The following is a 16,037-nucleotide window of genomic DNA, read 5'->3' as shown; positions in this document are numbered from 1 at the left end:
GAAATGTCACTTTGTTATTAAAATTATATGGAGAAGGTGCCTTCCAGGAAGACTGGGGTGTGCATATTAATGATACCTGCAACCCATTTGAAAAGATGAAAGACTTAACAATCCAGGTTTGTTAAATGTATCATTTCAGTGGCAGGACACTCATGTTTTTCTATAAATTCTGGGTCTTATGATCTTATTCTCCACAATCACCTGATGAAGGAACAGTGTTCCAAAAGCTAGAGCTTATAAATAAACCTGTTGGGCTATAACATGGTATTGTGATTTTTAACTTTGTCCATGTTAGGGGGGATTGGCTATGCTAAGTTATCCATTGTACCCAGGGACGTGCAGATTAGGTGTGATAGTCAGGGAGTAGAGCAACAGGTCTAGGGGAATCGGTGTGGGTGGGTTACCCTTCGAGGGTTGGTTTGGACTCGTTCGGCCAAGTGGCCTGCTTCCGCACTGTGGGGGTTATGTGAAGGGAAGGGATTCCTGCAAACTGTGCACCTCGCCCCTCCCCTTTTGTTTCATCCCTTTTCCCTCCCCCTCCCATTGATGGCATCACAATGCAGCAATGGCCCTGTCAGTTTGAGTGAAGCTCCTTCTCTTTGGGCAACTCTTCATCCTGGGAGGGACAGAGAGGCGAGGGGGGAAATCTATTCACTTGTGGCAACTGGAGTGAATCCAGGGAGGGAGCAGACGCTGCAAACTCAGGTATGTGTCTTAATTACCTGTGTGGGGAGAGCCGGAAGGATGGGGAGGGGCTGTTTTCCCCATTGCGCCACAGCCTGAGAGGTGACATTATAGACTTTTATAAAATCATGAGCATGGATAGGGTAAATGGACAGGGTCTTTCCCTTGGGATGGGGGAGTCCCGAAGTGGAGGGTCATAGGTTCAGGGTGAGGGCAGTGTGGAGATGTAAAAGAGACCTCAGGGGCAACTTTTTCATGAAGAGGGTGATGTGTATATGGAATGAGCTGCCAGAGAAAGTGGTGGGGGCTGGTACAATTCCTACAGTTAAAAGGCATCTGGATGGGCGGATGAATACAAAGGGTTCAGATGGAAAGCGGCCAAGTGGTGGCATATGCGACTGGAGTCATAGAGATGTACAACACGGAAACAGACCTTTCGATCCAACTCGTCCTTGTCGACCAGATAGCCAACCCAATTTAGTCCCAGCTGCCAGCACCCGGCCTATATAGGGACCAAGTGATGGCAAATGTGACTAGATTAATTTAGGAAATCTGGTCAGCTCGGACAGGTTGGGCCCAAGGGTCTGTTTCCGTGCTGTGTGACTCTAGTCGTCTTCAGTGAAAGCAGAAGTGTGGTTGTGATGACTGGACTTTGAGGATGTTTTGCTCTGACAGGAAGCAGCAGAGTTTGACTGAAGTGTGTAGGTGTTAATGCCTTGATGTCTCCGTTTGCTCCCACCTTCCTGGGGTCGTTAAACATTTTGTGTCTGGTTCTTCCTCAAGAAGCTGCATTGCAGGTTCACCCTGAATTGACATTTTTTTGTTTGCTTCCCAAAAGCAGACCTGCTCACTCTCAGCAGTATCGCAGTGTTGTGAAAGATATTCACTTTCAGGTGGAATTATCCAAAATTCGGAGAGATGTCAGTCTTGATGTTTTTGCTTTTTCTGCCCCTGCAAGATCCTGAATCAGCACCTTCAGGGGAATTAGTTATATCAGAGTGAGAACAGAGTGGGATGGTGCTTTCAATTTTGTGGAGTAACAAAAGACCAGAATATTCCACAGAAAGTAGAATTGCTTGTTTTGAATTTTTACCCTGCACTGACAGTGATAACTTTTGTAATCTCTTTTAAACAGTGGATTTGAAGATAGAAGCTTCAAAATCAACGCATGAAGTTCTTATGCCCGAAACATTGACTCTCCTGCTCCTCGGATGCTGCCTGACCTGCTGCGCTTTTCCAGTACCACACATTTCGACACTGACTCTCCAGCGTCTGCAGTCCTCACTTTGATGTCAATGTCTGACAGTCACTCAATCCATCGGGACCGGAAACAATTTTCAACTATGATTCTGTGAGAAGGAGCAAAGCATTTTGGTTCCTGTTTGAGTACGTTTTCAGCATCAGTGGGACTGGATGAGAGACCCTACTGTTGCAGCGCATTGAGTGTGGGGTGTGTAGCAGCAGCTACAGCCTGGAAAGAGGAATTGACGACAGGGAGGGGCTGGAAGTGTGTGTGTGTGTGTGTGTGTGTGTGTGTGTGCAGCTGAAGCTTCGGCCATGGAGAAACCTGAGGAATCCCGCCCCGTGGAGAAATGGTGGAAGTGTGGTGATGGTGGAAAAAGCTTCCATTTCCCGTCTGCCCTGGAGACTCATCGGCGCATCCACACAGGGGAGGGGCCGTTCTCCTGCCCAGAGTGTGGGAAGGCCTTCAGCAAATGCTCCGACCTGCTGAGGCACCAGCGGTCCCACACGGAGGTGAGGCCCTTCAACTGCCCCAAGTGCGGGAAGAGATTTACCCGGGCCTCCCACCTGCTGAGGCACCTGCGGGCCCACACAGGGGAGAGGCCGTTCTCTTGCCCTGAGTGTGGGAAGAGATTTGCCCAGGTCTCCAACCTGCTGACCCACCGGCGGACCCACACCGGGGAGAGGCCCTTCAGCTGCCCAGAGTGTGGGAAGGCCTTCAGCAGTTCCCCCAACCTGCTGAGGCACCGGCGGGTGCACACGGGGGAGAGACCCTTCAGTTGCCCTGAGTGTGGGAAGGCCTTCAGCGATTTCTCTTCCCTGCTGACCCATCGGCGGGTCCACACTGGGGAGAGGCCCTTCAGCTGCCCTGAGTGTGGGAAGGCCTTCAACAATTCCTCTTCTCTGCTAATCCACCAGCGGATCCACACTGGGGAGAGGCCCTTCAGCTGCCCCGAGTGTGGGAAGGCCTTCCGCCATTCCCCCAACCTGCTGAGGCACCGGCGAGTCCACAATGGAGAGAAGCCTTTCAGCTGCCCTGAGTGCAGGAAGGCCTTCAGCAATTCCTCCAACCTGCTGACCCACCAGCGGATCCACACCGGGGAGAGGCCCTTCAGCTGCCCCGAGTGTGGGAAGGCCTTCAGCAATTCCTTCAACCTGCTGACCCACCGGCGGGTCCACACAGGGGAGAGGCCCTTCAGCTGCCCCGAGTGCAGAAAGGACTTCACGCGCTCCTCCCTCCTCCAGAGGCACCAGCGAGTTCACATAGGGTGATTGAAGGAATGACGGCTGAGTGCCATTATCGACTGGACTATTAACCCAGTTCCAGGGGGTCCCGGGTTTGAATCCCACTGCAGCAGATGGCGCTATACAGGGTATGGGTTGAAATTGCTGAGTGAGTCAATACTTCCTCCAGGTTAAGGCTGTACCAAGGATCCAATTACAAAGGGACATCTTGGTGCCTGATCAATAGTAAAGAAAGTGATGGGGGGGTGGGGGGAGTGTGTGCGCTTTGACTTTGAGCTGTTTAAAAAGCAGCTACTTTTTTCTCTGCCATTTTGCTGAGCGGATCTGAAGCTGTAACAAAGTTGGGTCGCAATAAAGGTTACTTGAACTTGCTGCGGGGCTCAGACTCTCATTGAAAGCTTTGAGCTCCAAGAGTTTTTGTTTTAAAGCTGTCATTTCTTTCAGCCTCCTGCACTAAGCTTCCAATGTTGCATATCAGATGGAGTCGTGAATGAGCAGCCAGTATCGTGAGAACTTGTCAATATTTCAGGAGTGCAGAGTGTGTCATTTCATCGGCGTTATAAAGTTTCCTGGCAGCATCAGGAGGTGTGGGCTGCGTTCGCGAGAAATTATATGGAGGAGCCGATGTTGGACTGGGCTGGATAAAGTTAAAAATCACACAACACCAGGTTATAGTCTAACAGGTTTACTTGGAAGTATGAGCTTTTGGAGCACTGCTCCTTCATCGGGTAACTGTGGAACAGGATCATAAGATACAGATTTTATAGCAAAAGATCACAGTGTCATGCAACTGAAATGACATATTAAACAAACCAAATTGCTGTTAAGTCTTTCACCTTTTAGAATGAGTTGCAGGTTTCAGTTCATTAATCTGTAAATCCCAGAACTACTATTAATTCACATTCTCGAGATGACTTAAGGTTTTTTTTTAAAATAAGTGACATCTCAGCCCAGACAATGCATTAAAAGTGTGAGGTTCGAGTCTGTCTGTATCCCAATCTTGAATCAGACTGGTTCTAGTTCCCAAGTAGGAAATTATAAAATATTACACGGATTGACTGCTTACAGTTTCTGCACTTTTTGAGCAAAGTAGAATGTATCTGCAAACATAATTCTGCCAATACAAGTTTGCCCAAAAAGTGATGTGTGAATGCGTGCATGTGAGTTTGTGCATGAGAGTGCACGTAAAGTGTGTGCATGTTTGGTAAAGTGACTGTGTGATGGAGTATAAGCCTGAGAGTGTTGGGGGCGTGTATGTGTGGGTGTCTCAGAGAAAGCATGTGTATGAGTGAGCTATTAAAAGCGAGGGCTTGTGTTTTGCTAAAACAAGGAAGGGCAGGACTTGTACAGGTCATGCTAGGGCCCTGTGTCGTGCTGTAAAAGAGAGACATGGTGGGGTTCAGGTACATAGTTCTTTGAAAGTTGCATCGCTGCTCGACAGGGTGGTCAAGAAGGCATTTAGCATACTTTGTACTCAATGTAGCATACTCAATGTTCACCCCATTGAGTATAGGGGTTGGGACATCATGTTGAGGTTGTACAGGATGTTGGTGAGGCCACTTGTAGAGTACTGAGTACGATTCTGGTGAACCTGTAATAGGAAGAATTCTATGAGAGAGGGTTCGGTAAAGATTTACCAGGATGTTGCCAAGACTGGAGGGTTTGAGTTATAAGAAGAGATTGGGACTTTATTTATTGGAGCACAGGAGGTTGAGGAGTGACATTATTGAGATTGATAAAATCATGAGGAGTGGAGGTAAGGTGAATAGCAAAGGGCTCTTCCTTAGCATAGGGGAGCTCAAGACTCAGGGGCATTTTTCTTTAAAGTGAGAGGAGAGAGATTTAAAAGGAACCTGAGGGGCAACGTTTTGACAGAGGGTGGTTTGCATGTGGAATTTGGATGAGTACATGCATAGAAAGGTTTAGAGGGATATGGGCCAAACACAGGCAAGTGGAACTAGTTTAGTTTTGGAATCCTGATTGGCATGGATGAATTGAACCAAAGGGCCTGTTTCTGTGCTGTATACCTCTCTGAACCAGAAGTGATCTTATTGAAACCAGTAGAATTCTGAAAGGGGCTTGACAGGATAGATGCAGACAAAATTCTCCTTTGTTGGGATTCTATGACTCCCCCGACAATGTGGAAGCAGGCCATTCAGCCCATTTATTTTACTCTGGCCCTCCGAAGAGTTTCACCCATATCCATTTCCATCCTCCGTATTTCCCATGGACAATCCACCCTAAATTGCACATCCCTGGTCATTATGGGTAATTCAGCACAGCCAATCCACCCTAACCTCTACACCCTAATCTATAAATTACCTCCTCAAAAATGAAATTTAAATGCAGAGTTTTTCTCTAAGAAAAATGTCACTCTGACTCAATATTCGGACGCAGACAGAATTCACACCTATTGTTAGAAAAGCTCTGCATTTGAATGATATTCTTGAAGGTAATTAAAATCAAATTCTGGGATTAACATACCAAAGAACAGAAACCCATTCGAAAGGTGAAAGATTTAATTTCAAATTGTTTGATGCATTACATTTCCATGACACTGGACTCCATTGGCTCTAAATTCCATAATCATGATCTCATTCTCCACAACCACCTGATGAAGGAGCGGCGCTCCGAAAGCTAGTGCTTCCAACCAAACCTGTTGGATTATAACCTGGTGGTGTGTGATGTTTAACTTTGTCCATGGGAAGCACATGAGTTGTGGGACTGGTAACAGTTCTTATTTTGTGATCTATTCCAAGTGAAATTTCTCCTCTGCACAGGCACGGGTGAACAGTTTGGCTTTTGTGCTTTGTGCGAGATCGGGCTAGCAGCTTTTAAATCCTTATGTTAAACAGTTCAAGTAAACTGTTGATCAGCAATTGTATTTCGAGAGTGGTACTTCCAGCTCTGGTAATCCTGTTGCATCAACAGAGAGAGGGAGAGGATGTCACATCTGAAGAGCAGACAGAAAAGTTATTTCGCTTGTTCAGTCAGTTGAGTTGGTTCCGCACTCAGATGAGACTGGATACAGCTTTTAATGGATCATAATTAAATGCTACAATGGAACACCTTAAATTCGAGGAATTTTGAAAGGGCAAATGGAACAGTAACTTTGAAGAGAGATGTTCTTCCATTTCTAACCTTGGGTGAACCATATGAGGCATTTTTATTGATAGCTCCATAATCATCTTCCTGCTGGATTTTTTTCAGGGCAAACAGTTTCTGGTGGGAGAAATTCTGTATCCTGGGAAGGTGGGGAAATTTTTTTTTAAAAAAGGCTGTTAAAAGCATTTGAACTGTGGGCCCACAAGCTCTTGTGGGAGCAGTGCATTTGCCAAAAACATTTCGGAGGAATTCTGTCTAACTGTTGGACTGAAAGTAGTTTCCCACTGAACGTTAAACAGGTATTGAGAACGTTGTGCATTATAGAGTGTGTTCCTGAGGACTGGAGGAGGATTGAACTTGCCAACGTGAACACCACTTTGCAGAGAGAGGAAATTTCTCGGGAGGTTGATGGAAGTCAACAATTGTCAGATTATTTTATGAAAATAACAGCTTATATGGGGATCCCAGAAGAGGGGTATCTGTAATGAGCACACAGAAACAAACCCTTCAGTCCAGGCCAGCCAGATATGCTAAATTAATCTAGTAACCCATTTGCCAGCATTTGGCCCATATCCCTCTGAATACTTCCTGTTCATGTCCCCATCCAGATGTATGTTTTTCTTCGGAGAATACTTAGGTGAGAGCCTAGATGTGCTATTACTCAGCCTTTCCCCACTGAGCTTCACCTTTCCTTCATGCTAATTGTAGCTGGAGAAGCCCGAAAGTTGAAAAGGATTTCCTGGGGAAAAAAACGTTTATTCAAGATCGGGCTCAGTGATGGATTTTCTAAAGCTTGGCTATTGTAGATTTCAATCAGACAAAAAAAAACTTTCAGTTGTTCTTGTCCAAGGCAGAGTAGATATTCTTTTAAGGTATAATTGAGATATCTACCTTCTTTATAGTGTTTTTCCATCATTACCAGTGATTGTCCATCATTTGGTTTATTGAGCATCATCTTTTTGTGATTCACCAGAGATGATTTGAAGTGAATTCTGTAAGATGCTTTTCTATTTTATTTAACTTTACCTGGCTCTTTAAGGCAACCATTTTCTTTTCATGTGATTGGTATTAAAATATCTCAGTGTATAATAATGAAACAGCTCATTTATTCTGAAATTATTTCAATTAGTTGGTCAATTGCCAAATAATTGCTGCACAACTGTTGTCAATATTGATACCCAGGAAAGCTATTTTGTTTATTTTGTTTAATATATTTCCTTTCTAAAGATCTTATCCAAATTATAAAATGATTGTATTTTCATTTGAAATAAAGTTTGCAGTGTCTTCTTAAATAGTTGAAAGTAACTTTGTACTTAATTGCTCCGTTTGGGATTAAACATTGTGACTTTGATAAAAGTGATCTTTCACAATTTATGGTGAATCTATTATCAAACGAATGTTGCCATTTGCTCTTGAATTACCACAAATTCAATTTGAAATTCTTGAATGAGTTGAACAAGGGGTAAAAAGTGAATATTTATTGCACTTTTTCTGAAATTCTCTGCACTGCCATTGTATTTGGTTAAATGTATGTAACCCTCTTCATACCTTTGTATTTCTTTGATGTTTCATTTGTCAGTGCTACTGCCCAAATAGCCTAAAAAAATGTTTTGGCAGTTGGTGAAGTTGTGAATTTTTAGTCTAGTAACATTGTTTCACAATTGAATAATCTGAAGATTAATTTAGGCACATACAAGAACGTCAAAGAGATTGTGATGATAGAAAGTCAACATGCAGAATTGCCAATGAAATGTAAACTGGCTGCTCTTAATTTGGTACAGACTAAGTAGAAATAATGGCATTGTACACAAACTGTGTGTAGTGTGAGTTCAGAATTGTTCTGATCCTTTTAATTCTGGCACATGCAGTGATAGCAGCACCATAATCTGTTTTATTTGTTCGTGGAATGTGAGCATCACTGGCAGAGCCAGTATTTGACTGCTAAGAACACAGATATGAATATTCGGTGAGGTTGAGTTGCAAGGTCTACTGTGGCATAACAAATTGTACTGGCTTGCACCGTACTCTGACAAGACAGAGACTTTTGGGGGGAGGACAAAAATAGGAATTTCTTCTTCAATATTGATGCTCCCATTTATATCTCTCAAAAGGAGATTGTTTGGTTCATCAAATTAATAATGGCTCTTTTGTTGAATTATTTCCCTGCATCCGCATATATCTGGAATCGTTTTCTTTTCAAGAATTTTGCAATTACCTTTGCCATTTACTGGTTACATTACCCCTTCAAGATCACTTCAAATCGTAATAAATTGCTTATTTCCTTAAAAATTAACCATCTCACGGCCACCCCAAACCCCTTTTTCAAAGTGGCTGCACTATTTCCAATATGGTCATGCTTTGTAAATATTACCATATACCATTAATTATGTCCAAGTCTCTTTAGATTTCAATGTATCGTTTTAAATATAAAAATGCCCCGTTACTTGTAGCTCAGCCCTTTAAATGTGTTCTGCTCCTCTAAGCGCAATGTATATTTACCACTTTAGATATGATTATGTCTCTTAAAGGGACATACTCATATCTAAAGTGGTAAATATACATCTGCTTACAAATAGGCAACATCTCTTCGAAATGTAGATTCATTTAGATATAACTGCGTCACTTCACATAGTAAGATATCCCTTTGAATGTGCCCCCATCCCTTTGAATGGTAATCTTGTCCATTTAACCCTCTTTATTTGCAGAAATAGCCCGTTAAAATGTTCACGTCCCTTTAAAATGCAGATTGCCCACTTTATATGTGACGCCGTTCCGTTAGATGTCGGAATATCTGTTTAAATTGAGCCGTGAGCTTTCCCAATGTAGACAGGGCTCCTGGAAACGTGGCAGTGTCCCCCCTGCAGCTGCAGAGCGAGACAGGAGAGTTTGTTTTTGTGAATGAGCAGTTGTAGCGCGAGGTGGCTGTTGCTTGGTGACGGTGAGGCTCCCCCGGCCCCGCCCATCCCCCCCGTGCAGACGTCACGCGGGGCCAAAGGCGGTTGGGAGGAGAAGTCGCTCGAGCGGGGAAGCGGCGGGAGGGCGGCCGTTAGGAAAATGGCGCCGTGCGGCCCGGGGCAGACACTCGTCACTGGGCACCGCCGCCTTCCTGGCGCAGCTGCTGTGTCACGGCCACACCGGCCGGCTGTACAGCAGGCAGGAGCCGGTGAGCATTCTGGAGGCGGATGGGGTTAAGGGCCTGCTTGGGAACTCGTCGGCCTCCTGGGTGGTGGAGTTCTACTGGTCGTGGGGCTCAGTGATGGATTTTCTAAAGCTTGGCTATTGTCACTGTTTAATGTTTAATCCCAATGTCACAATGTTTAATCCCAAACGGAGCAATTAAGTACAAAGTTACTTTCAACTATTGAATAAGACACTGCAAACTTTATTTCAAATGAAAATACAATCATTTTATAATTTGGATAAGATCTTTAGAAAGGAAATATATTAAACAAAATAAACAAAATAGCTTTCCTGGGTATCAATATTGACAACAGTTGTGCAGCAATTATTTGGCCGGGGGAGCCTGTGTCAACTATGGGGCCACCTTTTTTTTAATTTCAAAAATATACTTTATTCATAAAATAATTTGATGGTCTGTACAGTTGGTCATGCCATACATATGTAAACATGTACATACAGAGATCACAATTTATCATTTTTATATACAGGTCTGTACATTTTTCAATCATATGCCCATATAATTAGCTGAGGTGTCAGCAGAGCCCAAATGACTGCATGGATGTTGGAATGTGCCAGTCTGCAACACTCAGTCTGCGTCAACTCCTTCAGCTGGAAGATCAGCAGGTTTCGGACTGCCCAGAGAGCGTCCTTCACCGAGTTGATGATCCTCCAGGCACAGCTGATGTTTGTCTTGGTGTGCGTCCCGGGGAACAGGCCGTAGAGCACGGAGTCCCGCGTCACCGCGCTGCTCGGGACGAACATCGACAAACACCACTGCATTCCTCTCCAGACTTCCTCTGCATAGGCACATTCCAGAAGGAGGTGTGTGATAGTCTCGTCCCCCCCGCAGCCGCTTCGAGGGCAGTGTGCGGTATGGCTGAGAGTCTGGGCGTGCATAAAGGATCTCACAGGCAGAGCCCTTCTCACCACCAGCCAAGCCATGTCTTGGTGCTTGTTGGAAAGTTCTGGTGATGAGGCATTCTGCCAAATGGCTTTGACAGTCTGCTCAGGGAACCGCTCGATAGGATCCGCCCTCTCCTTTTCCTGAAGGGTCTCAAGGACACTATGTGCTGACCACTTCCTGATGGACTTGTGGTCAAAGGTGTTTTTCTTCATAAACTTCTCCACGAAGGACAGGTGATATGGAACGGTCCAACTACTCGGAGCGTTCCGCGGCAGCGAGGCCAGGCCCATCCTTCGCAACACCGGGACAGGTAGAACCTCAGTACGTAGTGACACTTGGTGTTTGCGTACCGGGGATCCACGCACAGTTTGATGCAGCCACACACACAGGTGGCCATCAGGGTGAGGGTGGCATTGGGTGTATTTTTTCCCCCGTTGCCCAGATCTTTGTACAGCAAGTCCCTTCGGACCCGGTCCATCTTTGACCTCCATATGAACTGGAAGATGGCCCGGGTGCCTGCAGCGGCACAGGTTCTGGGAATAGGCCAGACCTGTGCCACTTATAATAGCAATGATAGTGCCTCACACCTGATGACCAGGTTTTTTCCTGCGATGGAGAGCGACCGTAGCGTCCATCTGCCCAGTTTCTGCCTCACTTTGCTGATACGCTCCTCCCAAGACTTGGCGCGCGCCCTAGCCCCCCCGAACCAAATACCCAGCACCTTCAGGTGGTCGGTCCTGACGGTGAAGGGGATCGAGGATTGGTCGGCCCAGTTCCCAAAGATCATGGCCTCACTCTTGCATCGGTTTACTTGGCCCCCGAGACCCATTCGAACTGGTCACATATGCACATGAGTCTGTGCACGGACAGCGGATCCGAGCAGAAAACGGCGACGTCATCCACGTACAGGGAGGCCTTAACCTGCAGGCCCCCGCTGCCAGGAATAGTCACCCCTCTCAGGCTCGCATCCTTCCTGATGGACTCGGCAAATGGCTCTATGCAGCACACAAAGAAGGCAGGAGAGAGAGGGCAGCCCTGCCTGACTCCAGATCTGACTGGGAAGCTATCTGATTCCCACCCATTGATTGAGACTGCACTGACAATGTTGGTGTAGAGCAGTCTGATCCAATTGCAGATTCCCTCCCCAAAGCCCATTTTGGAGAGAACATTTCTCATATACCTGTGTGATATCCTGTCAAAGGCTTTCTCCTGGTCCAGGCTGATCAGGCAGGTGTCCAACCCTCTGTCCTGCACGTAGGCGATCGTATCCCTGAGGAGTGTGAGACTCTCAGCGATCTTCCTGCCCGGCACAGCACAGGTTTGGTCAGGGTGAATCACCGACCCCAGAGCAGACCTGACCCGGTTGGCGATTACCTTTGACAGAATTTTGTAATCCGCATTCAACAGTGAGATTGGTCTCCAATTTTTGAGTTCGGTGTGGGAGGTCCCTTCCGCTTGTAGATGAGGGTGATAATGCCTTTCCTCATGGATTCACTCATGGTACCTGCCCGAAGCATACTGACATACACCTCCAGCAGGTCCTGGCCAATCAAATCCCACAGAGCGGAATAGAGCTCGACCGGTAAGCCGTCGCTTCCGGGAGATTTATTCTTTTCGAAGGACTCGAGGGCGTTGGTCAGCTCGTCCAGAGATAGCGGCTGGTCCAGCCTCTCCCGTGTTCTGTCGTCGTAAGACCTCCGTGATCGAGGACAGGAACGACTGGGAGGCCGTGCTGTCAGTCAGCTTTGCGTCATACAGACTGGCATAGAAGGATTTACTGATCCTCATGACGTCAGCCTGAGATGACGTTATCGAGCCATCTTCTTCCTTCAGGCTGCTGAGCACGGAGCTCTCTTTGTGCACCTTCTGGAAGAAGAAACGTGAGCACGTCTCGTCCTGCTCCACCGAGCGGACCCTGGACCGGAAGATTATCTTGGAGGCCTCCGAAGCAAAGAGCGAGGCTTGCTGGCCCTTCACCTCCTTGAGGTCCTCCATGACATCCACCCCCATCGTCTGCAGCAGGAGCAGATTCTGCATACTTTCCTGGAGCTGGGACAGTTTTCTCCGCCTCTCTCTCGCCTCCTGAACACCTTTGAGGATGAAGAACCTCTTGATGTTCCCTTTTACTGTTTCCCACCAGTCTGCTGGGGACTCAAAGAGGGGCTTCACGATTCTCCAACCTGCGTAGTCCCTCTTGAGCTCCTCAATGTTTCCCGGGATCAACAGCTTTGTGTTCAGCTTCCACGTTCCCTTACCAGCCCGGTGCTCGTCCTGTAGGTGACAGTCAGAGAAGAACACCGGCTTGACGTCGGTGGATCTGACCCAGAACGTTCGGGACACAAACAGGTAATCTATCCTTGAGCGGATAGACCCGTCTGCCCGTGACCAGGTGTATCTACGCTGCGCTCCATCTGCAGGGGTGCTGAAGACGTCGTGCAGCTTGGCATCTTTTATCGTGTCCGTCAGGGCTCTGGATGTGGTGTCCAGTTTACTGTCCCCCCCACCGGATCGTCCATCTGCATCAATGATACAGTTGAAGTCTCCGGCCACAATGACCGGCCTGGACGTAGCCAGTAACAGTGGAAGCTGCTGCAGGACGGCCAACCGTTCACTCTTACCCACTGGGGCATACACATTAATCAGTCTCAGGGGAGCATTCCTGTACATGATGTCGGCGACGAGGAGGCGCTCGCCCACCACCTCCTTAACCCCGGAGGCGCGGCTATCATTGCCTCCCGACCAAACTGACGGCCCATGGGCCCATAAGCTTGACCATCTCCTGTAGCTGCTGAGGTGCAGTATCCCACACTCCTGCAGAAACAGGACGTCGGCTTTAACGTTGGCCAGGAAGGCCATCATAGAAACACATCGCGTAGCCAATTTGATACTACGTACATTGATGCTGGCAATTTTTAACCCCATTTTAACAGTTTACAAGGTTGACACTGTCCATTTGCTGCTGGTCTTGCCCCTCTGGGGTAGCTGTGTGCATCCCCGTGGTGACAGCAAACTGCTGGACCCTCCCAGGGCTGAGGTAGCTGTCCGGCTCCACGCTGAAGCCATTTCCCCGCTCTGGTGTCTTCGGGTCGGGTCCGCATAGTCCAGTTCTTCATCTGACAGCGGGTTGTCACAGGACCGCTGCTCTATGGGGCCACCTGGAAGGTACTGGGCCCGGGTGGTGAAAGGTGAGGCAGGTTGGGGGGTGGGGGACGGAGGGGAAGGAATGTGGGGCCTGTCCTGTCATAGTGACATTTTACACTCACTTTCCATCTGCTTTTACTGGCGCTTGTGCTGTTTACCCTCACTGTTTGTTTAATCCTTGTGCTGTTTACCCTCACTTTTTTTTAATAAAAAGCACAGAAATAGATTTTTTTCTCTCTCATGCACATACACACGTATACGTCAATGGGGGTGAATTTGAATTTGCAGAATTATATTTGCAGATACATTCTATTTTGGTCAAAAAGTGCAGGCAATCAATCCATGTAATATTTTGTAAATTCCACTTTGGAAATAGAACCAGTCTGACTCAAGATTTGGACACAGACAGACTCTGACCTCACTTTTATGCATTATCTTGAGCTGAGATGTCACCTTTTGCTATAAAACCTAGTTATCTTGAGAAGGTGACCAACAAGAATTTCTCAGATTACACATTAATGATAATTGCAACCCATTCTGAAAGATACAACACTTAACAATCCAAGTTTGTTCAAAATATCGTTTCTGTGGCAGGACACTGATATTTTTGTAGAAATTCTGTGCCTTATGATCTTATTCTCCACAACCACCTGATGAAGTAGTGCTCCGAACGCTGGTCCTTCCAAATAAACCTCTGACTCTAACCTGGTGTTGTGTGGGGTGGATTGGCTATGCTAAATTACCCACAGTGCCCAGGGATGTGCAGGTTAGATGCATTAGTCAGGGGTAAATGTGGAGCAATAGGGGTAGTGAAATGGGTGTGGCTTTGGAGGGTCGGTGTGGACGTGTTGGGCTGAGTGGCCTCTTCCATACTGTGGGGATTGTCTGAAGAGAAGGGGTTATTGCAAACTCATTGTTTTTTTTTGCTTCCAAAAATCAGACCTGCTCACTCTCAGCAGTATCCCAATGTTGTGAAAGATATTAACTTTCAGGTGGAGGTATCCAAGATGTAGAGAGATGTTTTTGCTTTTCTGCCCTTGTAAGATCCTGAATCAGCACCTTCAGGAGAATTAGTTAGAGCGAAGTAAGAACAGAGGGGGAGAGAGGCTGGGATGGTGCTTCAATTTTGTGAAATAACAAAAGAAAAGAATATTCCACAGAAAGTAGAATTGCTTGTTCTGAATTCCTACCATGTACTGACAGTGATGACTCTTTTTACTGATTATTTGAAGATCTGAAGATGGAAGTTTCAAAATTAACAGATCGATCTCCTGCTCCTCGGATGCTGCCTGACCTTCTGTGCTTTTCCAGCGCCGGACTTTCCTACACTGACTATCCAGTAACCGCTGTCCTCACTTTGACGTCAATGTCTGACAGTCACTCAATCCATCGAGACCAGCACGATTTTTGACTGTGATTCTGTGAGAAGGAGCAAAGCTTTTTGGTTCCTATTTGAGTGCGTTTTCAGCATCAGTGGGATTGGATGAGAGACCCGCCTTTGCAGCCTACTGAGCGTGGAGCCTGAAACAGCTATACGGCCTGGAAAGAGGAATTCATAGCAGGGAGGGACTCTATATGTGTTTGTCTGCAGCTAAAGGTTTGGCCATGGAGAAACCGGAGGAATTCTGCCCCATGGAGAAACCATGGAAGTATGGCGACTGTGGGAAAGGCTTTTATGCCCCGTCTGACCTTGAGACTCATTGGCAGTCACACCAGGGAGAGGCCCTCCACTGCCCAGAGTGCGGGAAGACCTTTACCCAGGCCTCCCACCTGCTGACCCACTGGCACATCCACACGGGCGAGAGGACCTCCAGCTGCCCCGAGTGCGGGAAGGCCTTCAGTAATTCCTCCGCCCTGCTGATCCACCGGTGGATCAACACAGGCGTAACACCCTTCAGCTGCCCCGAGTGCGGGAAGGCCTTCAGTAATTCCTCCGCCCTGATGATCCACCGGTGGATCCACACAGGCGAAAGGCCCTTCAGCTGCCCCGAGTGAGGGAAGGCCTTCAGTTATTCCTCTGCCCTGCTGAGGTACTGACAGGTTCAGTGCGGGAAGGGCTTTAACCACTCCTTCCACCTGCAGAGCCATCGCAGGAGGTTTGAAGGAGCGACGGCCGAGTGCCATTATTGACTGGACTATCAACCCAGTTCTGGGGACTCCCAGGTTTGAATTTCACCGCGGCAGATGGTGGAATTGGAAATCAGTCAGAAATCTGGAGTTCAGAATCTAACGATGAAACCATTTTTGGGGAGTGGGGGTGGAGAAATTCCTATGTGATTCACTCACTTCCTTTTTAGGGAAAAGATTCACTCAGTCGTCCCAGCTGCATCCTTTATCCGGTCTGACCTGCACATGACTCCAGACCCACAGCCATGAAAAACTTAGTTGGAGACAGGGTATAGGTTGAAATTGCTGAGTGAGGCAATACTTCCTATGGGTTCAGGCTTTACCAAGGATCCAATTACAAAGGGACAACTCAGTGCTGACCAATAGTAAAGAAAGGCAGGGGGATGGGAGTGTGTGGGCTTTGACCTTG

At 47.0% G+C, this 16,037-nt stretch overlaps 2 protein-coding genes across 11 annotated transcripts in view; one reads left to right on the top strand and one right to left on the bottom strand.

Moving 5' to 3' along the window:
- LOC148144445 (uncharacterized) overlaps positions 1 to 3,543 on the top strand; it is a 248,217-nt gene extending 244,674 nt beyond the window's left edge. For all 10 annotated transcript variants that reach the window (XM_087974734.1, XM_087974736.1, XM_087974733.1 and 7 more), the window contains exon 2: positions 1,820 to 3,543. In XM_087974734.1, the coding sequence (XP_087830860.1) occupies positions 2,242 to 3,198 (957 nt within the window). In that variant the 5' untranslated portion in view covers positions 1,820 to 2,241 and the 3' untranslated portion in view covers positions 3,199 to 3,543. The remainder of the gene's footprint in view (positions 1 to 1,819) is intronic.
- The window catches only part of LOC148144444 (uncharacterized), a 245,430-nt gene that overhangs the window by 182,593 nt on the left and 46,800 nt on the right, over positions 1 to 16,037 (bottom strand). The window lies entirely within an intron of this gene.

Source organism: Chiloscyllium plagiosum, unplaced genomic scaffold (genome assembly GCF_037043375.1).
Source record: "Chiloscyllium plagiosum isolate Xiang-an unplaced genomic scaffold, Cpla_swu_hap1 HiC_scaffold_27, whole genome shotgun sequence".
Classification (NCBI taxonomy): Eukaryota; Metazoa; Chordata; class Chondrichthyes; order Orectolobiformes; family Hemiscylliidae; genus Chiloscyllium; species Chiloscyllium plagiosum.
The sequence above is the reverse complement of the archived record's forward strand: the minus strand, read 5'-3'. Positions and strand labels throughout refer to the sequence as shown.